Source organism: Fopius arisanus, unplaced genomic scaffold, assembly GCF_000806365.1.
Source record: "Fopius arisanus strain USDA-PBARC FA_bdor unplaced genomic scaffold, ASM80636v1 scaffold00126, whole genome shotgun sequence".
Classification (NCBI taxonomy): Eukaryota; Metazoa; Arthropoda; class Insecta; order Hymenoptera; family Braconidae; genus Fopius; species Fopius arisanus.
In genome coordinates this window covers 144,270-162,047 of record NW_011887865.1, presented here as the reverse complement: position 1 = coordinate 162,047, position 17,778 = coordinate 144,270, and the positions used below count along the sequence as shown (strand labels likewise).

Sequence of the window (17,778 nt, the reverse complement as noted above, 5' to 3'; positions counted from 1 at the left end):
CCCGTAAGCATTCTCATTCGCTCCATCACCACATAACGCCGCGTTTACTAATTTCTATCCTTCAAACCATTCCTTCTCCCCTAAAAAATATTTGGATTAAAACTCGAACGCCTACAACAATGATCCAGCCACTGAAAACTTGGTGCCAGTGCACTTACTCACAACCCAGGGAACCCCCGGATAAAAATTCCCCCACTAATAGGCAATCCTGACAAATCGAATCCGACTGGTAGCGACGTGGTAACATCACGAACTACCCGAGCAACTTTCACATTCAGTAGCGCCATACTCTTTAATTGCCCGACGATGACTCGACCAATCCCCACGTGAACCTCCCCCTGCAATTAAAAAGCCCCCCGCCCACCCCACCTCACCCCCCCGAAAAAAAAACGCAAACATTGTTTTCAAAAGCTGTCGCCGGGGACTTACAACTACTCAATAGAATGGGCATTTGTACTGGGTCTACTCGGTTTTTATCACCCACCTCATTCCTACAGCGAAAATAAGAGGCAGCTCGTAAGTTGCTCGTAAATTCGTCAACAGTTGGCTTCTGCTCCAGGTATAGCCCAGAGAACGACCCACTATCTCTCATACGTCTATCTCTCTCTATCAGTCCCAACTGGAAGAATGGCCAAAGGGCCCTCCTGGTTTATCCTCATCCTGTCTGAGGGTGAGGGAGAGCGCGCGCCAGTCTCCATATCCCACTCCGCACTAAATCACAATGGCACGTCAGTTTCTTTACATTGCACGGATTTTATTGATTATTTTACGGCCGGGAACATTGTAAATCTCTTCATCCCAGGGCATCATATTCATACCCCCCCACAACCCCCGGGCATCTCGCTGCCACTTTGACCCTGGGATAAATCCCATAGCGCCAATTATTTGCGGGGGATGGGCTCTAAATAAAAAAACTATTTGACTATTAAAGGTGCTGGCTTTTTGTGGTTGACGCGATTTTCAAGTTCTCTAGCCGGAGCTCAATCTGTCGTCTTGAAGAGCTGATATTTATATATATATGTAATGATGGGATATAATATTCAATTTTCAGGGGGTGGCACTAGGTTCTGTCGCTTTGAGTAAAAAATTCACTCAGCTATCAAATTTTTCCGCTTTTTCAATTTTCATTGATTTGTAGATTTTTTATCTGAAGATCACTCTGATGATTTTTAAGTTATGGTATTGTTGATATATTCTAGAATTATATCACGATATTATAATATTTGCTGAACATGATTATTTGCGTTCTAAATTATTGATTTCCCCGTTTTAAATTTCTAATTCAATGATTGATATTTAAATTAATTAAGTCTTAGGTTCCAATTTTCTTAATTGGGATTGATTTTTCAATGATTGCTTAAATATAATAAGTACTTATACATTTTTTAATTTAATTTGAGATGGTTATTATGAGGAAGTGGAACGTCATGATTTTCTCAAATCCGTAAGAATTTCTTCCGTAGAACTCAGTTTCACCAAATTCTCAGAGCAATATTCACTTGAATATGTACAGTCCTCTTTTAGGGTCATTTTTTTCCACTCGATTTTTTCATTTCGTATCTTAAATTGTATAGGTACGATAACTATACGTCACGCGATATACCTCACAGCAAACGTGGAAACAGAACACTTGAAATCGTTTTAAGTATATAATTACGAGTGACTTTCACCCTGCGGTTACCCGTCAATTTCTTCATTTTTTTTTCACAATTCCATGTCAATGTGACCAGGATGAAAAAAACATAACTTCATATAATGATTGATCGTTTTCTCGAAGATTCTCAATAACTGCATTGAATTCATTACGACGAGACGGAATTCCCTCCCCGAGTAAGAGCTAAAATAACCGACAAAACAGCGAACGCATTTCCAGTTTTGCATTTTACGCTCTGTTCCTGTAATAAATGCACCTGAAGATTAAAATTTCTCCACGTCATCCTTCAACTTCCTCTCAACATAAACCATCTTTTCGAATTTTCCCCGAAAATAGACCACTCATGAGCAATTAATTAGCAAACCGGTAATTAGGCATTTTTCTAAATTTTCAATCGACCCCAAAATTGCAAAAATTCTTGTCTCCATTTCCAGCAGTGAGTCCCAACCGTTCATCACCGCAATTATTGATAACAAATAACATTAATTAGTTAATTATTAATTACTATTCACTGACGAGTGCCAAAGACTTCTCATTCATGCCGACGACAAAAAAAAATCATCAAAAAAGTGGGTCACCTAAAATCCTAATATCCTAATATCCTAATCAAATATTTCAATTAAAAAATTACACAAACATAAATTGAATTAATTCCAAAACAATACTTGCTCCACCTACACATCTCTCCTCATGGATATACTCGATAAATATTCAGTTTCCCCCGTTCCCGTTGGGGTTTCCCAAAATTTCCCAGTGCGGATCAATTTTCGAAGGGGCTCACCGCCCAAAAACCAGCACCCAACGTTTAAAATTATAATAACAACAACAACCTTCTATAACCCACGGCTGAACTCTTTCTCTTCTCTCTTTCTCTCTCTCGGCTCGTTAGCGCGCGTCCGTAAATCAAACCGCAGGGGTGCCAACCGCTAATACACCCGAGAGAGGAGCCCTCTCCCTCCTCTCCCTCCTCTCCCTCCACCACCTTTTATCCTCCCCCCCTCACTGCCACCACCTCCTGCCCCTCCTCCCCCTTCGCCCTCTCCTCTCATACTCCTCATCCTCTCTTCGTCCTCTTCGTCCTCCTCTTCGTCCTCTTCGTCCTCCTCATCGTCTTCTTCATCCTCCTCAGCCTCCCCTCATCCTCTCCTCATCCTCCCTCACCCTCCCCTCGTCATCTCAACCAAAAGCGTTAGCGTTCTCTTAGTGAATACACACCTTCTGCACACACGCAAAAAACGCACAGTATATCTCATCGATAATAAGTTTGTTAAATGGATTAATATTGTTGGTGGCTTTTGGCCCCCACTTGGCGCTCCGGTCCATTGCATTTTAAATAACTTCGCTCTCTCCAATGCAATACGCATTCTCAATAATAAATAAATGATAAATTAAAAAATGAGAATGACTCACGTCGGAGATGGTTCCGTGCACGGTGGGTAATTTGTAAAAAAAAAGAGTCGATATCGTATTTCCTGAAAATCATTATTTTTTTTTTCTGGGTAATTAGTTAATCCGTTATCCAGTTTTTCATCCGTTTTTTTCATTTCATCAGCGATTGTTGGTCTCTCTATTACTGATATTTCTATTTTTCCAGGATATTTTTAAAAATTTTCACGAAACGTATCACAAGGAGAATATATTAATATCATTAAATTAATTTTCTTCAATCAATTGAAATATTAACATTAAACAATCTATCGCCAAGAATTATTAATAGTAATATAAAATTCGACAACAACACAATTACCATCTAAAATAATAATATCAAATTATCAACAAATAATTTTTTTTCTGTACAGCTCTAAAATTAATTTAAAAAATTGTTCTCCACATATATATATAAAATGTTTACCGAATTTAACATGTTTGCTTCCCGTAATTTCTTGCTCATCCCCATATGGACCACCGCGTCTTTTCTATCAATCACATGATCCACGAGGTCTCACCGGGAAAGGGGGGGAGAGGGGAGAGGGGGTGGACGAGGCTAGTACACGAGATAATTAATGGAGCCGGTAATGAGCTGATTATTATTAATAATATTTAGTCGACGGGGTTAAGTCGGCTCGACCCTGGGACGTGGAGGGGCCCAAGCCCTTGTCTGTTAATTGAATCTGCCAATCATCGTAATGAGCACGGGGCAACTCTCGTCCGGGGCCCAGAGATTCCACCGAGAGCGCCGCACACATAATCTACCCACGGGGCAAAATCTCCACGCCGGTTCATCCTCATATTAAATGGTTTGTGTTTCTTAAATACTACTGCTAGTCTTGATACTTTCTTCAATGGAGAGTGGGGAAGAAATTAAAGCGGTCTCTGGCACTGGGCCACGGTAATATTGAAAAAAAAAAAAACCTCCAAGAATTCCGGGTGGCGCCAGATACCCTCGTCTCTCTCATTAGTCAATGCACTTTATTTAGAAAATTTTCCGATATTGAGGTGATCTCCAGATTATTGCTAATGCACTGATTAAAATTTCTCGAAATTTCAGTCAGTGAGTCATTTGAATTTTGAATTTTGAATTTTCAATTTTATGAGCGTTGATCCGATTTCAATTAAAAACACTCACCGAATTTTTCATGTCTAATAATAATCAATTATTAAAAATATAAAAATCTTTATATATCCGGTGTTTATATTACAAGAATATAAAAATTATTCAATTAATTATGTACCACTGGATATCTCATTAAAAAAATTGCACAATTCGTCAATAAAAAACTTAAACTAGAAATTAAAAATGTGATTTGTTTTTATTTTATTTATTTAGTTTGATTTTTCAAGAGTCGGAGGGAATGTGAGCAATTCAGGAAATTAGGAAATCACGGGGCGTCAGGCGGGAAATTCGACGAATTTAAAACGGCGCCAACGTTAACACAGGTGTTATCTAAAATCCATGTGTGGGTATTGGGAGATCGATGCGTTTACTTATTGCACCAGTGACCAGGGACGAAGTGGCATAAGTAGTCTCGATAAGACGACACGGGACAAATATCCCACTCAGGTGGAGGTCCAGGAGACTCTCTGTATCTTCTTTACGCCGGCCATCATCCGCATTCCGATGAGTCAGCTTGCGCTGTTGTTGCCCCTTTACATCGCCGTCGAGGTCGATTTATTGGAGGACTACCGGTCGATTTACATTGTCAGGGAATTGGAGATCCTGAAGACACTGGCTGCACCGGAAATTTCTACGAGATCCAAAAGAAAACTTTTTAAAATTACCTTCACAATCGGGGCGAGACTTTTCCCCAGAAAATTCGAGTCAACATGACAGACCGCCAGGAAAAATTACCAACACTATTGTATAATTTTATGAAATCATATCGCATTTAGTCTAGGTGCTGTACCTAATGTAGACCTGGTGTTTCTGGTGGCCATGTTGGGAAATCATGAAAAACCCAAAATTCGTGCTAATAAAAAGCTCTTGATGAAAATTCACTCAAATTTCAAGAAAAATCCTAGTAATCCCTTCCTTTTCCTTCTCACCTATTCTTTCCTATCCCAAATACCATTCAACAATTTCCTGTGACATCACAAGATTTGAAACTCTAAATAAATTCCTGTCTACAATATGAATTTTCCCTCGCATTTGGATTGCACGGGGCCCAATAATACGTGAAAAACTCGTTTCTTTCGACGCCCGATGCAATCTCGCGTGCAGGAATTAATAGATTAGCGAAGGGCACGTCTCCTCTTAATTCCATCCCATTACGGAATCTCCTCGGGGTTCGTGGCCGGGCGCGAGGCGGGTTCCCTCGATTATGCCTCAGATAGGCCAAATCACTGCTGGACCCACGGAATTAGAGTGAATTGCCCCTAACCCCCCTATATATAACCCCCACCACCTCCCCCCCATTCCGTCTACATATGTATTTAGTCCAATCCCCCGAATAACCAGGAATCTCACATCGATTACATCGTGCGACGGAAAAACAATCCACTGCCTGTCAATTTACGCATTTTTTATTTGTCGAAATAATTTTTTTAATTACACCAATTAATTACTGTTTGTTCTATCATAGTAAAATTCATCGGGACATAATTACAATGAGATTTAATTATCATTATTTATCTGTTTGTCTCATTGATATAGAGTAATATTAAATAAATATTAGTTCTGAGGCATAATAAGTCTTGACGTTTCGTTCGATTTGAAAACTTTCCGAAAAATTACGTGACATTTCCATATTTTTTGACAGAACACAAAAATGTACTGAAAGTTCCCGATTTATTCCCCCAAAACGATCCTCGCTGACAGATTACGTGAAATGTTGCGTAATTTCTCTTGAATATTTCTCTCCGTGTATAATGCCCTCATTAAATCACTAATATGGATTAATAATTTGGCAATTATTTCATTTTGGCGGAGTCTTGCTTGAGATTAAGAGGGGCAGAGGGGAATGGGGTTGGCAAATGGTGTGAGTGATGGATTTTGGACAGTATTTCATTTAGTCTCCGGTCTCTTCTAATATTTGACTAGAGAAAATAACGAAGTTGTGAATTAACGCGTCCCGCGGTGTTGTATGACATGGAAAGAAGCAGAAAGCGTTCATCCTCGCGCCCCTGTAATGGGCCAATAAAGATTTCGAGCTTATGTCCATAGAAGAGTTGACAGCGGTGATTCTGCATTACGACCACCAGCCAACTCCACCCCATACCTCCTTTTCATTCAAATGCCGTTGGCTAACTATTTATCGGTCATTCCCGTGAATATATTTTTGCCGGATAAAGTGGCTATTTGAATATTCCAAGACCCGGTGGAACGTAAAACCAACACATTTTGATTTTTGATTGAATCCCAGTTTTAAATAGTATCGAGGTGTTTTGCGACAACGGGGGAAAGGGGGTGGGACTGGTTTTCTTGTAAGAGATGAGACGTTACGCATATCTCAGAGAGCCCATGCCCTCCGGGTTTCCTGTGGTGCACACCGGGTTCCTCACACCCACACGCCGTGTTGTCTCACGGAATACATAAATTAAGAAATGCGTTGGGACCATTTATCGCGGAAATAACCCACCGCCAATGAGTTTCGACTTTTCTCCGAATTTTTCAAACTGCTAAATTGAAAATTACGTGGGGGATATTCTCATATGGGTGTAACATTATTTCCAGCAATTTTGTTTGGCGAGTAATAAACTCGACGATAAATTGATTCAATTGATATTTTACAGGAATGGAGGAGAGATTTTCCCTGGAAAATTATCTTTCTGCAATTCCGAGGTGTCTCTCTCATAATATAATATTTAATCATAATATATATATAGATAAATTAATTATAATGTTATCTCTCGGCTGTAAAATATATCCCAAATTTCCATCCTAATTTTCAAATCGAATATTCCACTCTTTTTCCGGTCTGACAATCGAATAAAAATCGATAATATATTTAATTTCTGCCTGGAACTTTCTCGGAATAAATAAATTAAATGAAGTCTTACAAGTGCACGTGCACTGGAGAAATATGACGGGTAGCTTCTAGAAAATAGTTATTTTCTCAGAATTTTGATAACTGGAAAACTGAAAATGACGTGGGGAATGATTATTGGATTTGTGAATATGTGAGTGGAACACGCATCGCCAGGTGAATACGTAAATTCTTTCCAATTTCAGATAATTTTCGAATAATAGGAACAGACGAAGAAATTATTTCACAGTCGATTTGTGTTGCAGTCAATTACAAAAGATAATTGCGGAGGAAGCGATGACAGGGCCGGTTTGTTATTAAATTAATGTACGAGTATTCGGGGAGGGATAGAGTTTATTGGGGGGAAGGTAGGGGGGAGGGGTGGAATTCCAAAGGTATTGAGGGCTCAATCGAAGGGAAGGGGGGGTGGGGGTGGCACTCCCTCCCCGCCCTCTTGGATAATACAACACCGTTCACCACCTGTCTGGTATCCTCATGTGTTCATTCACTCCTCATCAATATCACAAGTAAATTGTTGATAACACGGGTCGGATGCCAATTAAACTGATCACTGGGGCTACGGTCAAGTGATCATTCCCTCCCCCTGGGTCTCCTATAATCCGGTGTAATCATCTTCTTCCGATAATTATTTTGATTAGTTTTATTGCATTACGATAGCAACGAGATTCGATTATTTTAGTCGTGGCTTTGTTGTGGTGTAAGAAATCTGCAAGAATGACTCTTGAGAAATTAATTAATTAATTTTATTTAACATTGAATCTTCTCAATCGAACGGTCCGGATTTATTATAAATTATTGTCGGAAAAAATTCAATCGACCGCAGAAAAAATTGAATGAGCTCCAGAAAATAATTAAATCCGAGCCCCTTATAGTTAACAAAATGCAATTTGTATCTCAATAAAATGTCACTCTTTCTAAGATAATCCTCGGACTGCCTCTGAAATTAATTTTTCAAAACGACTGAGTTCCACTATTCGAATAATGGCGCCAAGAGGGTGAATGACGAGTGGGAGGGCGGGAGGGAAGTGAGAGAATCGTAAAATTAAAAAATGAAAAAAACAAACGAGTCGTTACTTTTTTTCGTTCATTAAAACATAAAAGATGAGAATATTATTCGTCGAATGGTGTTTTGGGGGCTTGAAAAATTTTTTGACTCAGGACTCGACAAAAGGAAGGCGTGGATGAGCTACAAATCAGGGATAACTGAGCGAGAAACAGGGACTGAAAGAGAACTTTTGAATAGATTAATTATTATTGAGTTTTTTAAAAGCTAGGCATGAGCATTTGGAGAATCCCGACACGCCCCATCCCCTTTGGAGATAATATTGTAGGTTGAAATATAATTCAGGAATTTCTTAATTTAATTACCACCAATTGGTTGTTATGGGATTTAATATTCCGAACGAATTCCGTATCGATGTTTATTGTCGGATTGATTAATTTAGTTTATTCTATTAGTATGCGGAGTAGATGTCAGAGGATTGTCGATTATTTATGAGAATTTTCATCGGGTTGGAGTGATTTTTTGGATTATCATTGGAACTCCTCCCTATCATTTTAGTTGAAGAACTCCCGCAGTGAGTATTTCCAATAGAATAAGAATGTAACGGGCTTTGGGTCCTTTATCCGTTAAACATTAGAGTTTACGAGGTATCTCATCGTCTCGGTGGTGAGGTGACGGGCTCTCTTTTTTATTCTCAAAAAATATGCAGAGGAAATAATTTGATAATTCGTAGCAGTTTTATGGCGGCGCCAAAGAGACCTTTTCCAGTTTTTTTTTTCCTTTTCTTCTCCAAGGGGAATATTCAAATCGACTCTCAGAGTCGAATTTTTGCCGATAAATTTATGATAAAATTCGTAATAATCCAATTTAGAAGAATTGGAAGGATCAAACTGGATTATTTCCACAGTCTTTATAAGACAAGACGAATTTTCTCTTCATTCTTTCGTTGTTTACGGCATTGTGGAAGTTTCAAATTTTTCAATTTCATATTTCTCGCATTTTTCATTTATTTTTTTTTATCTCCAGAGAATTCATCACTGTCATTAAATCGACTTAATTAAAAAACTAAAATTATTTAATTCTATGAAACTGAAGATAATCGTAAAAATCGCGGAAGTACCTTGAAAATAAAAATGAATTAAAATTTCGTAGAAATCTACATAATTCTGAAGGTAGAGTTAGAAAATGGAGAAAATGATCGATGGAAAAGATTCTATATTCGTGAGCAATTAGGGATTCGATCTAAATAAATTTTAATTTCGTAGGATTCTACATAATTTTCGAGGCAGAGTTAGGAAGTGGAAAAAATGATCGATTAGGTTCGATTCGGGAGCAATGGGGGTATTTTAATGAAGGATCCGAGGTGGATAACCGTAAGATCAGTGTCTTTTGGGTGATGCATGAAGAATGAAGGTGCATCGAAGGCCTCGATATATGTGGATGCGTATATCTCGATGTGTGGATCTTTTCTCGTTGAGGGGCGGGACATGTAGCCAGCAGGAGTCTGCGAGTGCACGATTGCGCGGGAGCCATCTCTGTTAATCATCGCGTAATTACCGCTCCAATTATCAGATACTGAGATACGATGTTGAGCAGAATGCCGCGGTATATAACCCGAGGAGTCGTCGACTCACCCGTCGCTCCTCAAATCATATTCTTTTATATTTATTTATTCCCTCTCATTGGATATTTAAATAGTTGATTGCAATTTTTATGACTGCCTTCGCGGAAAATTGGGCCCGATGAAATGACGCAATTAAATCACGCGTGAATGCGTCGGGAAACGTCTACTGCTTCGTTATCGATTGACATTGTCTGTTACTCGGTATTTCGGTTAATAGGAATATTTTTAATGAGGGAGATTGAATAAATTAATTGATGATTCGGGGAGGCCTCACAGTTTTGGGGTGTAATTCTTGGAAAAATTGTTAATTTGACGAAAATTTGGTGTTTTAGAATTTTATGGAATGCGAACTTCCGGTTTTCAGTGAGAATTTAAAATTATTATTATTATTAATTGCAGTGAATTTATGAATTAACGACAGAATTGACGATCTAATGATTGAAAATCCTATTGAAATAATTTTCACGAGTATATGATCATTCAACTGGAAAACCTCAATTTCCTTGGGTTTCCAAAATGAATAATAAATTACTAACCGTTTTTTATTGAAATTATAATTAATTGTATAATGAAGTATACACTGAAATAATATTGAATTAAAATTCGTATAATTACAGAAATTCGGATCACTTTGTAACTGAAAACTTGAAAAAATTTTCAAAAATAAAATGATCTCAATTTTTAAATCCAAATTACCGCAATCAAACCGCCGATACGTCACCTCGCGCATTGACAAAAAAAACCTATATTAATTATTAAAAAATAATTAATAATAATAATTCATACATCCCTCCTTGAATGGATATGACTGATTGAGTACACACTTCTACAACATTACATAATCATCTTCAATGGCCAGCTGTTTCATTAGAAATTGTCCCTCACATTAAACCGAAAGGGTTGCGTCTCATGGACTATGATAAAAAAAGGGCGAGGTGGATGGGGTGGGGTTTAAAGGGGTTCAAGGGGGTTTAAGGGGATTTGAGGGGGTTCAAGGGGGTTCAAGGGGGTTGTTGAGACATATAGTGAGAGGGCGTTACCCAGCATTCCACGGTAAATTAACTTAGCGGACAGGAGGGGCGCAGGATCCCTCGCCGGTTTAGTCCCTCGGATCTACCGCCAAATATTCATTTAAAAAGGTAAATGCAATTTTGCCGTTTTACGTGATTGAGATAATGCCCTCCGATTAACTGCCTTCCAACTTTCCCCGTCTCTTTTATTTTCAAAAGCCCCACTCCACCTTTATTCTATTTTTTTTTTCATCATTCCCTCCGTTTTACTCTTATATACCATCCCCCTCATGGCTTGTTGTCTTTATTTATCATGATCTCTCTCTCTCCTTTCTATCCTACCGGTAGCATCAACGCGTCATTACCGAAATTCAAAAACCCTCCCTTCCCGCCTTCTCTCGTACCACCAATTCACTGGCAATTGCAAGAGGCGGCGTCGACCGCGGCACCAACGCACCGCCGACTCTTCCTTTTTCCCCTCTTCGCCTTTCCCTTCTTCCCTTCTTCACCTCCTCCTCACCCCTCCACCCCACAAGCCCACCACCCCGCCGTTCACCATTTCTTTTCTCTCACATCACCAATCAAATGCAATTTTCAGTACGTGTGCCTGGCAAGTATAAAAATTTCAAAGAGAAAAATAAGAATAATTGCACCTCTCATTCCCGGGTATTTCTTCCTCCCCTCAACCCCCTAATCCCCCTCCCACCCTTCTCACCCCGTTTCTTTCTCCTTGTATTCTTAATTATTTTCCTTTATTTGTCGTCTTAACCAACGTCACCCAAAAAACGTAACGGATGACTGGTTTATTATCCCACCTGTCGCCACTGCCTTGAAAGTTACACGAAATTAATAATTTTTTTTTTTTCCTCTCCATTATCCACTCTTTTTTTTTTATCTCGCTGGGTATTAAACGCGAAATGTAAGCAATCTCTTCTCACCTTCTCACCTTCAAGAAGATTGTCATTTAAACTTGAGCCTCACCACGTACAACTCAAACACCTGTTTTATGGAGATGGTACTGTACATCTCATTGCGCGACACCGCAATGTTGCACAGTTAGTCTGTCCTTGTTCAGCCTTTGGATGGTGGATTGTTGGGGGGGTAGGGGGAGGTGAGCAAATTACCCGTGTGATGTTGCGGCAGACCTGGGTGATACTAATGACGATGAAAAAAGGATGAGAGCGGTGTGGCCAAATGGCAAACAAGGTCGCTGCCACCGAACCTTTTTGCACGGTTTTACATGTGTTAGGTGTTATTATTGTCTCATCGGTGTTGGATCAGTCCTTTTCCCACAGGGATATGGGAAACATCTTCTCATCAGGGGATATCTGCACGGAGAAAAATATTTTGAAAAAATTACGGAACTCTCTGGTCGCTTCCGATTATGGAATCGACTCGAGAAATTTATTCATTCAGATAAAAATTGAGATATTATTAATTCAGATAATTCAGATAAGAATTACGGAACTTTACGTTACTCAATGATTACGATTACTCAACTTTACCTTACTCAACGAAAAAAAATTGAATTCAATTTAGAGATGAAAATAATTTTTTTTCGAAAATCGATGAAAATACATTTTTTTTGAAAATCGATGAAAATCAATTTTTTTTCAGAAATTTTCGGAAAATTTAATCTATTAGTCAAAAAAATAATGAAATCAATTGCAAGATGAAAATAGAATTTTTTTCCAGAAATTTTTGGAAAATTTAGAAAAAATATTGAATTTAATTGAGAGATGAAAATATAATTTTTTTTCAGAAATTTCTGGAAAATTTGGAAAAAATACCCCAGCCCGTCATTATTCCCCTCACACCCAACCACCCTCTAGATATTACCCTCATACCGAAGAAAATCGATGAAAAAGAAAATCCTTCACTCAGCCCAAAGCACTTCCCGAACAAAAGTAATTACCCAGCTCGATGCAACGAGGTGTCAGATAGTTATTCACCGACCACCTCAAACTCAAACTTTTCCCACACAAAGTGCAAAACCACAATCCACCATAAAACCACATTAGAAAGACGATAAAATCACCGCCCGACGCACAGTTAGAAATTTACACCGAAAGATTAACTAAAATTGTCCCTTCCCTCAAACTTGATATCCTGCTTCCCGAGATAATTTATCCCCTCATTAGATATTTTTCTGAGACGCAGGTGGACAAATTATCCCAATCCTTTTCGTCAAGGTCCCACCAAATGGCTCTACGTTTATATAATAACGTCGGCGGTTACAAGAGATAGTGGAAAAAAGGTAATGAATGAAAATAAATAAATGTAAAAAAAATTATTAAAAAAATACGATGAAGGGGTGGAGGTAAGGAATAAGAATGAAGCGCGATACTAAAGAGGAGAAGTGGAAATGCCTACTGGTGGATTTAGCGAGGGATACAGGAGGCTGGCCTGCCGGTGTAAATGCAATCAAGAAGGCCTCAATTAGGCCGTCACGCCGTGCATCTCTCATCTTCTGGTGTAGTAGTTCTCATCTTGCCCTCCCCTCTGCCTCCCCTCTGCCTCCCCTCCGCCCCCTCACCACCCCTCAAAACGTGATACCCATGTGTATTCAAAAAGTGCGTTATCAATTCATCTCTTATCACTCAGCCCTCGTCAATCCAAGTACTTGTTACGCCTGGTAAAAATTACACTTGAGATTTTCTGGTAAAAATTGCACTTGAAATTTTTTGGTAAAAATTCCAATATTCAATGATTCTTTGGGTAATTAATTAATGATGTGTTAATTTATGGAATATTGTAGTAATTTAAAATTTTCAGGGCGATAGAGAAAAATTGAAGAAATCGTGGAAATTTTGACTTTTGGTTAAAAGACAATTATTATTGTTATTGTAATTATTATTATTACGGGAAAAAATACTCTTAAGCTTGAATTTTACAAAAGTGCCGAGATTATTTAATTATTTAATAATTAATTAAATTTCTTAAAAGATTATTATTTAACACGGAAAACCCATTTTTTCGTAATTTTGAAGTTAAATAAAAAATGACGGAGTGTTTTCAATTGACATGAAATTCAATTAAAACTCATACAATTGAAAATTGAAATGACTGCGACTGAAATTTCAAGCGATTTTCAATGATGCCAGATTTTCATCGATTTCTCGTGCGGCAAAAAATCTCATTGCTCTCGATAATATTTGAATTACGGTGAGCCGGTTCTGATGATCTTTATGACGGCGATTAGCTCAGTTTAACGTTAAATAATATAGATAAAGGGGTAGGATGAGTGTAGACGTTTGGTAAAAGCGTAAAATTCACCGGGACGTCGACGATCATCGAACGATGGGACGCGCTTATTAGGTGGCTAGAAACGGGCGTAAAACGTCCTCGTAATGACGGGTTTTACTAACTAACCGGAGAACGCAAAGATGCCGCAGGCCTTGTGCTCCCTGATGTTGTAGCTCTCTCTGGTGCACTCATTTCACCAGCATTTGAGGTTGTCTCAGGTTCACTGATTTGTTTACACCAGAGCGATTTGGTAATGTCCGCTCTATGTTTAGCCGACTGAATTTCCAGGCACTGATGAATAAATGATAAGAATAAAGAGAGAAGTCACTTTGGGTCTATCGTGAAAATGATGGTGTCCAGATTTGTTCACCCAGGAAAAAAATATCCCCGATAAAGTCCCCGATTTAAAATCTCCTAGTAGAAACAAGTCGAAAAATTATTTCACTTTTTATCTAGCTATCAAATAATATCGCCTATCGAGATATTTTTTTCAGCTTCTGACTCAGTTGATCCATTGATTTGTTCACTGTATTATTTATATGAATAACTGCTAGAGCTGGAGATTAGGAAATGGAATTCAAGGTTTAAACTGCTAAATGGAGTGCAGGTATGAATAAAAAATAAAACAGCTACTGTACATTCGAAAATTCTCATATTTTTTTTTTATTGGCAATATATCTTTTATTCGTCGCAAAGAAAGAAGGAATGGTAATTGAAGACTGATAATGATAGTAACAAGCTAATTAGAATGTTGGACTGGTAAAGGGGAGATTTTTCTTCTGGTCTTATTCTAAGTAATTGAGATAGGGAATTTTGTTTCCCTCTTTCGAATCGGCCGATCCTCGATATCCAACAATGGGATTTGTTTGTGTTGCCCGTTGCGTGTTAGCAACCGTTAAACACACGTTCATAAAAATAAGAAGATAGCAATTGAGCCATTGAAAAATGGGCCCTCGGAATGCTCGGTATTTACAAGTTCAGGCAACTCCTCAATCACCACTTCTCTCGCTCACTTATGTAAAACCTCAATAACAATATAATATGTTTAATATAATAAGTATAAATATTTATAACGTATATATAAGTGATATATGCTACGTAAACATATAGATTCAATATATAAGAAATATCTCTGCTAAGATCGACACATTTACATCAATTCACGAATTCAACGTCTAACCGGATGTTACAAATATTCAACTTTCAATCGTCAACACTTAAATTTCATTCATTGGCCCAGATATCGCCTGCCATGACGCAACGCTCCCGAGAATTATCAATGATAAACCATCATTAATAGTTTCCTCAATGATCGGGTCATGGTGGATAGTTAAGTTACGAAAATTAAGGATTGAGAATGTGTAACAGACAAACCAATAAATATCCGGCTTGAATAGATATTTCTGAAATATCTAAAACGGCCACTCTTGGTTCGTTAAGGCTGAGTGAATTGCCTTTGCAACGACGCGATTTACCAATAACCACTTGAAAGCGACGACATTTCGAGGAATCGATGATAAAATACCGTCTGATAATTATCATCGATTAGTCGAACTGTTAAAGTGGTCATCTTGTTCCACGTCGATGGCAAGGGAACCCGGTGTAACTCCCTGAATTAATAAACTCGGAAAAATAAGACAAGCAAATTGAGATTCAAGCTCCTAGTTGTGAGAGGTAAAAAAAATTCATTTATCACGCGAATTTGAGAAATGAATTCCAAAGAGCCTGTCTTTGGTCGATCATTGGGAGCCTGATCCACACTGAGGGGAGAAAAATTCACTAGGATATCGAAAAATCTGTCAATTTTTTCTCGACGATTGCAGCGAACCGACAAGTCCTCATGATAAGAATCAATTGCTTTCCGAATAACTCGAAAAATTATTAATTCTCATCGTTGACCAATCGCATGCAATCCCCCACATTGATCTCCTCCATTTGATCCTAGAAGTCGAGTTTGCCCTCTCAGTAGATTTGCTGTTCTTAAATTTCACGTTATCGAATGTTAAACATAGTGTAAAGTCGGTACGATTCTTCAGCTTATGAGATCACCATTTTTTCGAAGCATTTCAAGATGAAGTTCGTATTCACGCGCTTTGAGTCTCAGAGAGGCGATGCTATTTGTCCTTCTGTCGATGTCAGGTAGTGCTGTTATGCTGCCTGTTGGTGAGCCAGCTGGTGAACTCGTGTTGGTCGACGATGCAGGAGGTAGTGGATGGCCAACAACGGGGGATGGAGGTGCTGGTGGTGGTGGCACTGGTGCTGAAAGGCTTGGCTGAGGTGGTGGCTGCGGCGGTGGTGAATTGCGGACAATCTTTGGCCGTTGGGCTGCTGATATGTTGGCTAATAATGTTTGAAATGATGCAGCTGAGGTGTACGGCAGTGGCATCCCCGGTGGCAGAAGTGGAGGTGGTGCTCGGTGATAAGGATGATTGGGATAGCCTCCAGTCAGAATTGGACCGTGACCAAGTGGTGGATATCTGAAGGCCTCGAAGGGCTTGCGCAGGGCAAACGATCCCAAATGGGCAAATGGATTTGGCAGAGTTGGCGCTACAACTGCTGATGGTGGTGGACCACCTCCACCCAAATATGGATTGTAAGGGTGACCTTGTGGACCGACCTTCTCCTGCTTCCGCCATTTGGCCCGACGATTTTGAAACCACACCTGCAACACGACATCAAACAGTACTGATAATTGAGGGTTCTTCCCCGTTTGATCACTTTGGCAGATATTTATATTTATTTTGTCTGACCAGATTTACGCTGACTTAAGATTACTTAAAGATTGCCATTCCGTCAGGACGATGGCAATTGCCGGGAACTGGATAACGATAACTCGAGAGTAAATTTGATATTCTTCGTCTTTCTTCTGTATATTATTTTCCCTCAGCAAAAGGTAGTATTTTATTCAACTCAGAAAGGAAGTTGAAGCGGAACAATTGATGATGGCGTTTTCATCAGTTCCCCGAAGAGATCTCAGAGGGCCTCTAATCAGTTCAACGGAAGTTACTATTACACCCGACTCATTCCGTGAAGTATCTGCTTTTATTTCTTCTCCCTCTTCTCCGGCCAACCCGTTTCTCTGAGATCTCCTCTTTCGCTTCATCTTCTTCATCCGCCGTTCGGGAATGAAAATAAATACTCGATTTTTTTCCTACTTTTAATTAAGAAATATCTCCACTAATTCAGTAAAACCGAGAATGCTAAGAGTGGGGTGGGGTGGGTGGTAGGGGAGAAGGGAGAGGATCGAGTTATAAAATATAAGGTGAGGACTCGTGCCGGTTGTTGGGTCGAACACACCGGTACCGAAAAAGCAAACAAATGCGAAAAACTCGGAACGATCGTTCATTCTTTTGTTCTTAATATAAAGAAATGGATAGACGAGACAAAGAGGGGCAAGGGGGGGTAGATAGGGGGAAGACGGGGAGAGATATTTCGTCTCTTGAAGGCTTAAACTCGACGCGTGCGGGATATCGTGACAAAACGCAATGAATCCAGAGTTTATTCGTCAACAACAATTCAACTTATCCAATCATCCACGGTACGAGACGATCGTGACCGAGAGCGCACCTGCGGAATTTCGCTGTGGCCTTCCTGACTCTCCTTCCTAGAACCACTTCAAATCCTATCTCACTCGGCTCCATTTTATTGTCCTTTATAATAACAATTCAACTAAAAGAGATTAAGTTCAAGTTGTAAAATTCTATTCAACGTTTTTCATCAGAGAAAAGAAATTCACCCCCCACCACTCGACGTTCCAAGATTTTAATATTTTCTTTTATTACAGTTTCATCCACTTGAATATGTTAAATTGTTTAGAA

At 39.0% G+C, this 17,778-nt stretch overlaps 1 protein-coding gene across 1 annotated transcript in view; it reads right to left on the bottom strand.

The window, feature by feature from the left end:
• Positions 1–14,613: 14,613 nt before the first annotated feature.
• LOC105271823 (homeobox protein aristaless) overlaps positions 14,614–17,778 on the bottom strand; it is a 54,416-nt gene continuing 51,251 nt past the window's right edge. Inside the window, exon 4 of the mRNA XM_011313592.1 lies at positions 14,614–16,622. Coding sequence (XP_011311894.1) covers positions 15,993–16,622 — 630 coding nt within the window. The 3' untranslated portion in view covers positions 14,614–15,992. The remainder of the gene's footprint in view (positions 16,623–17,778) is intronic.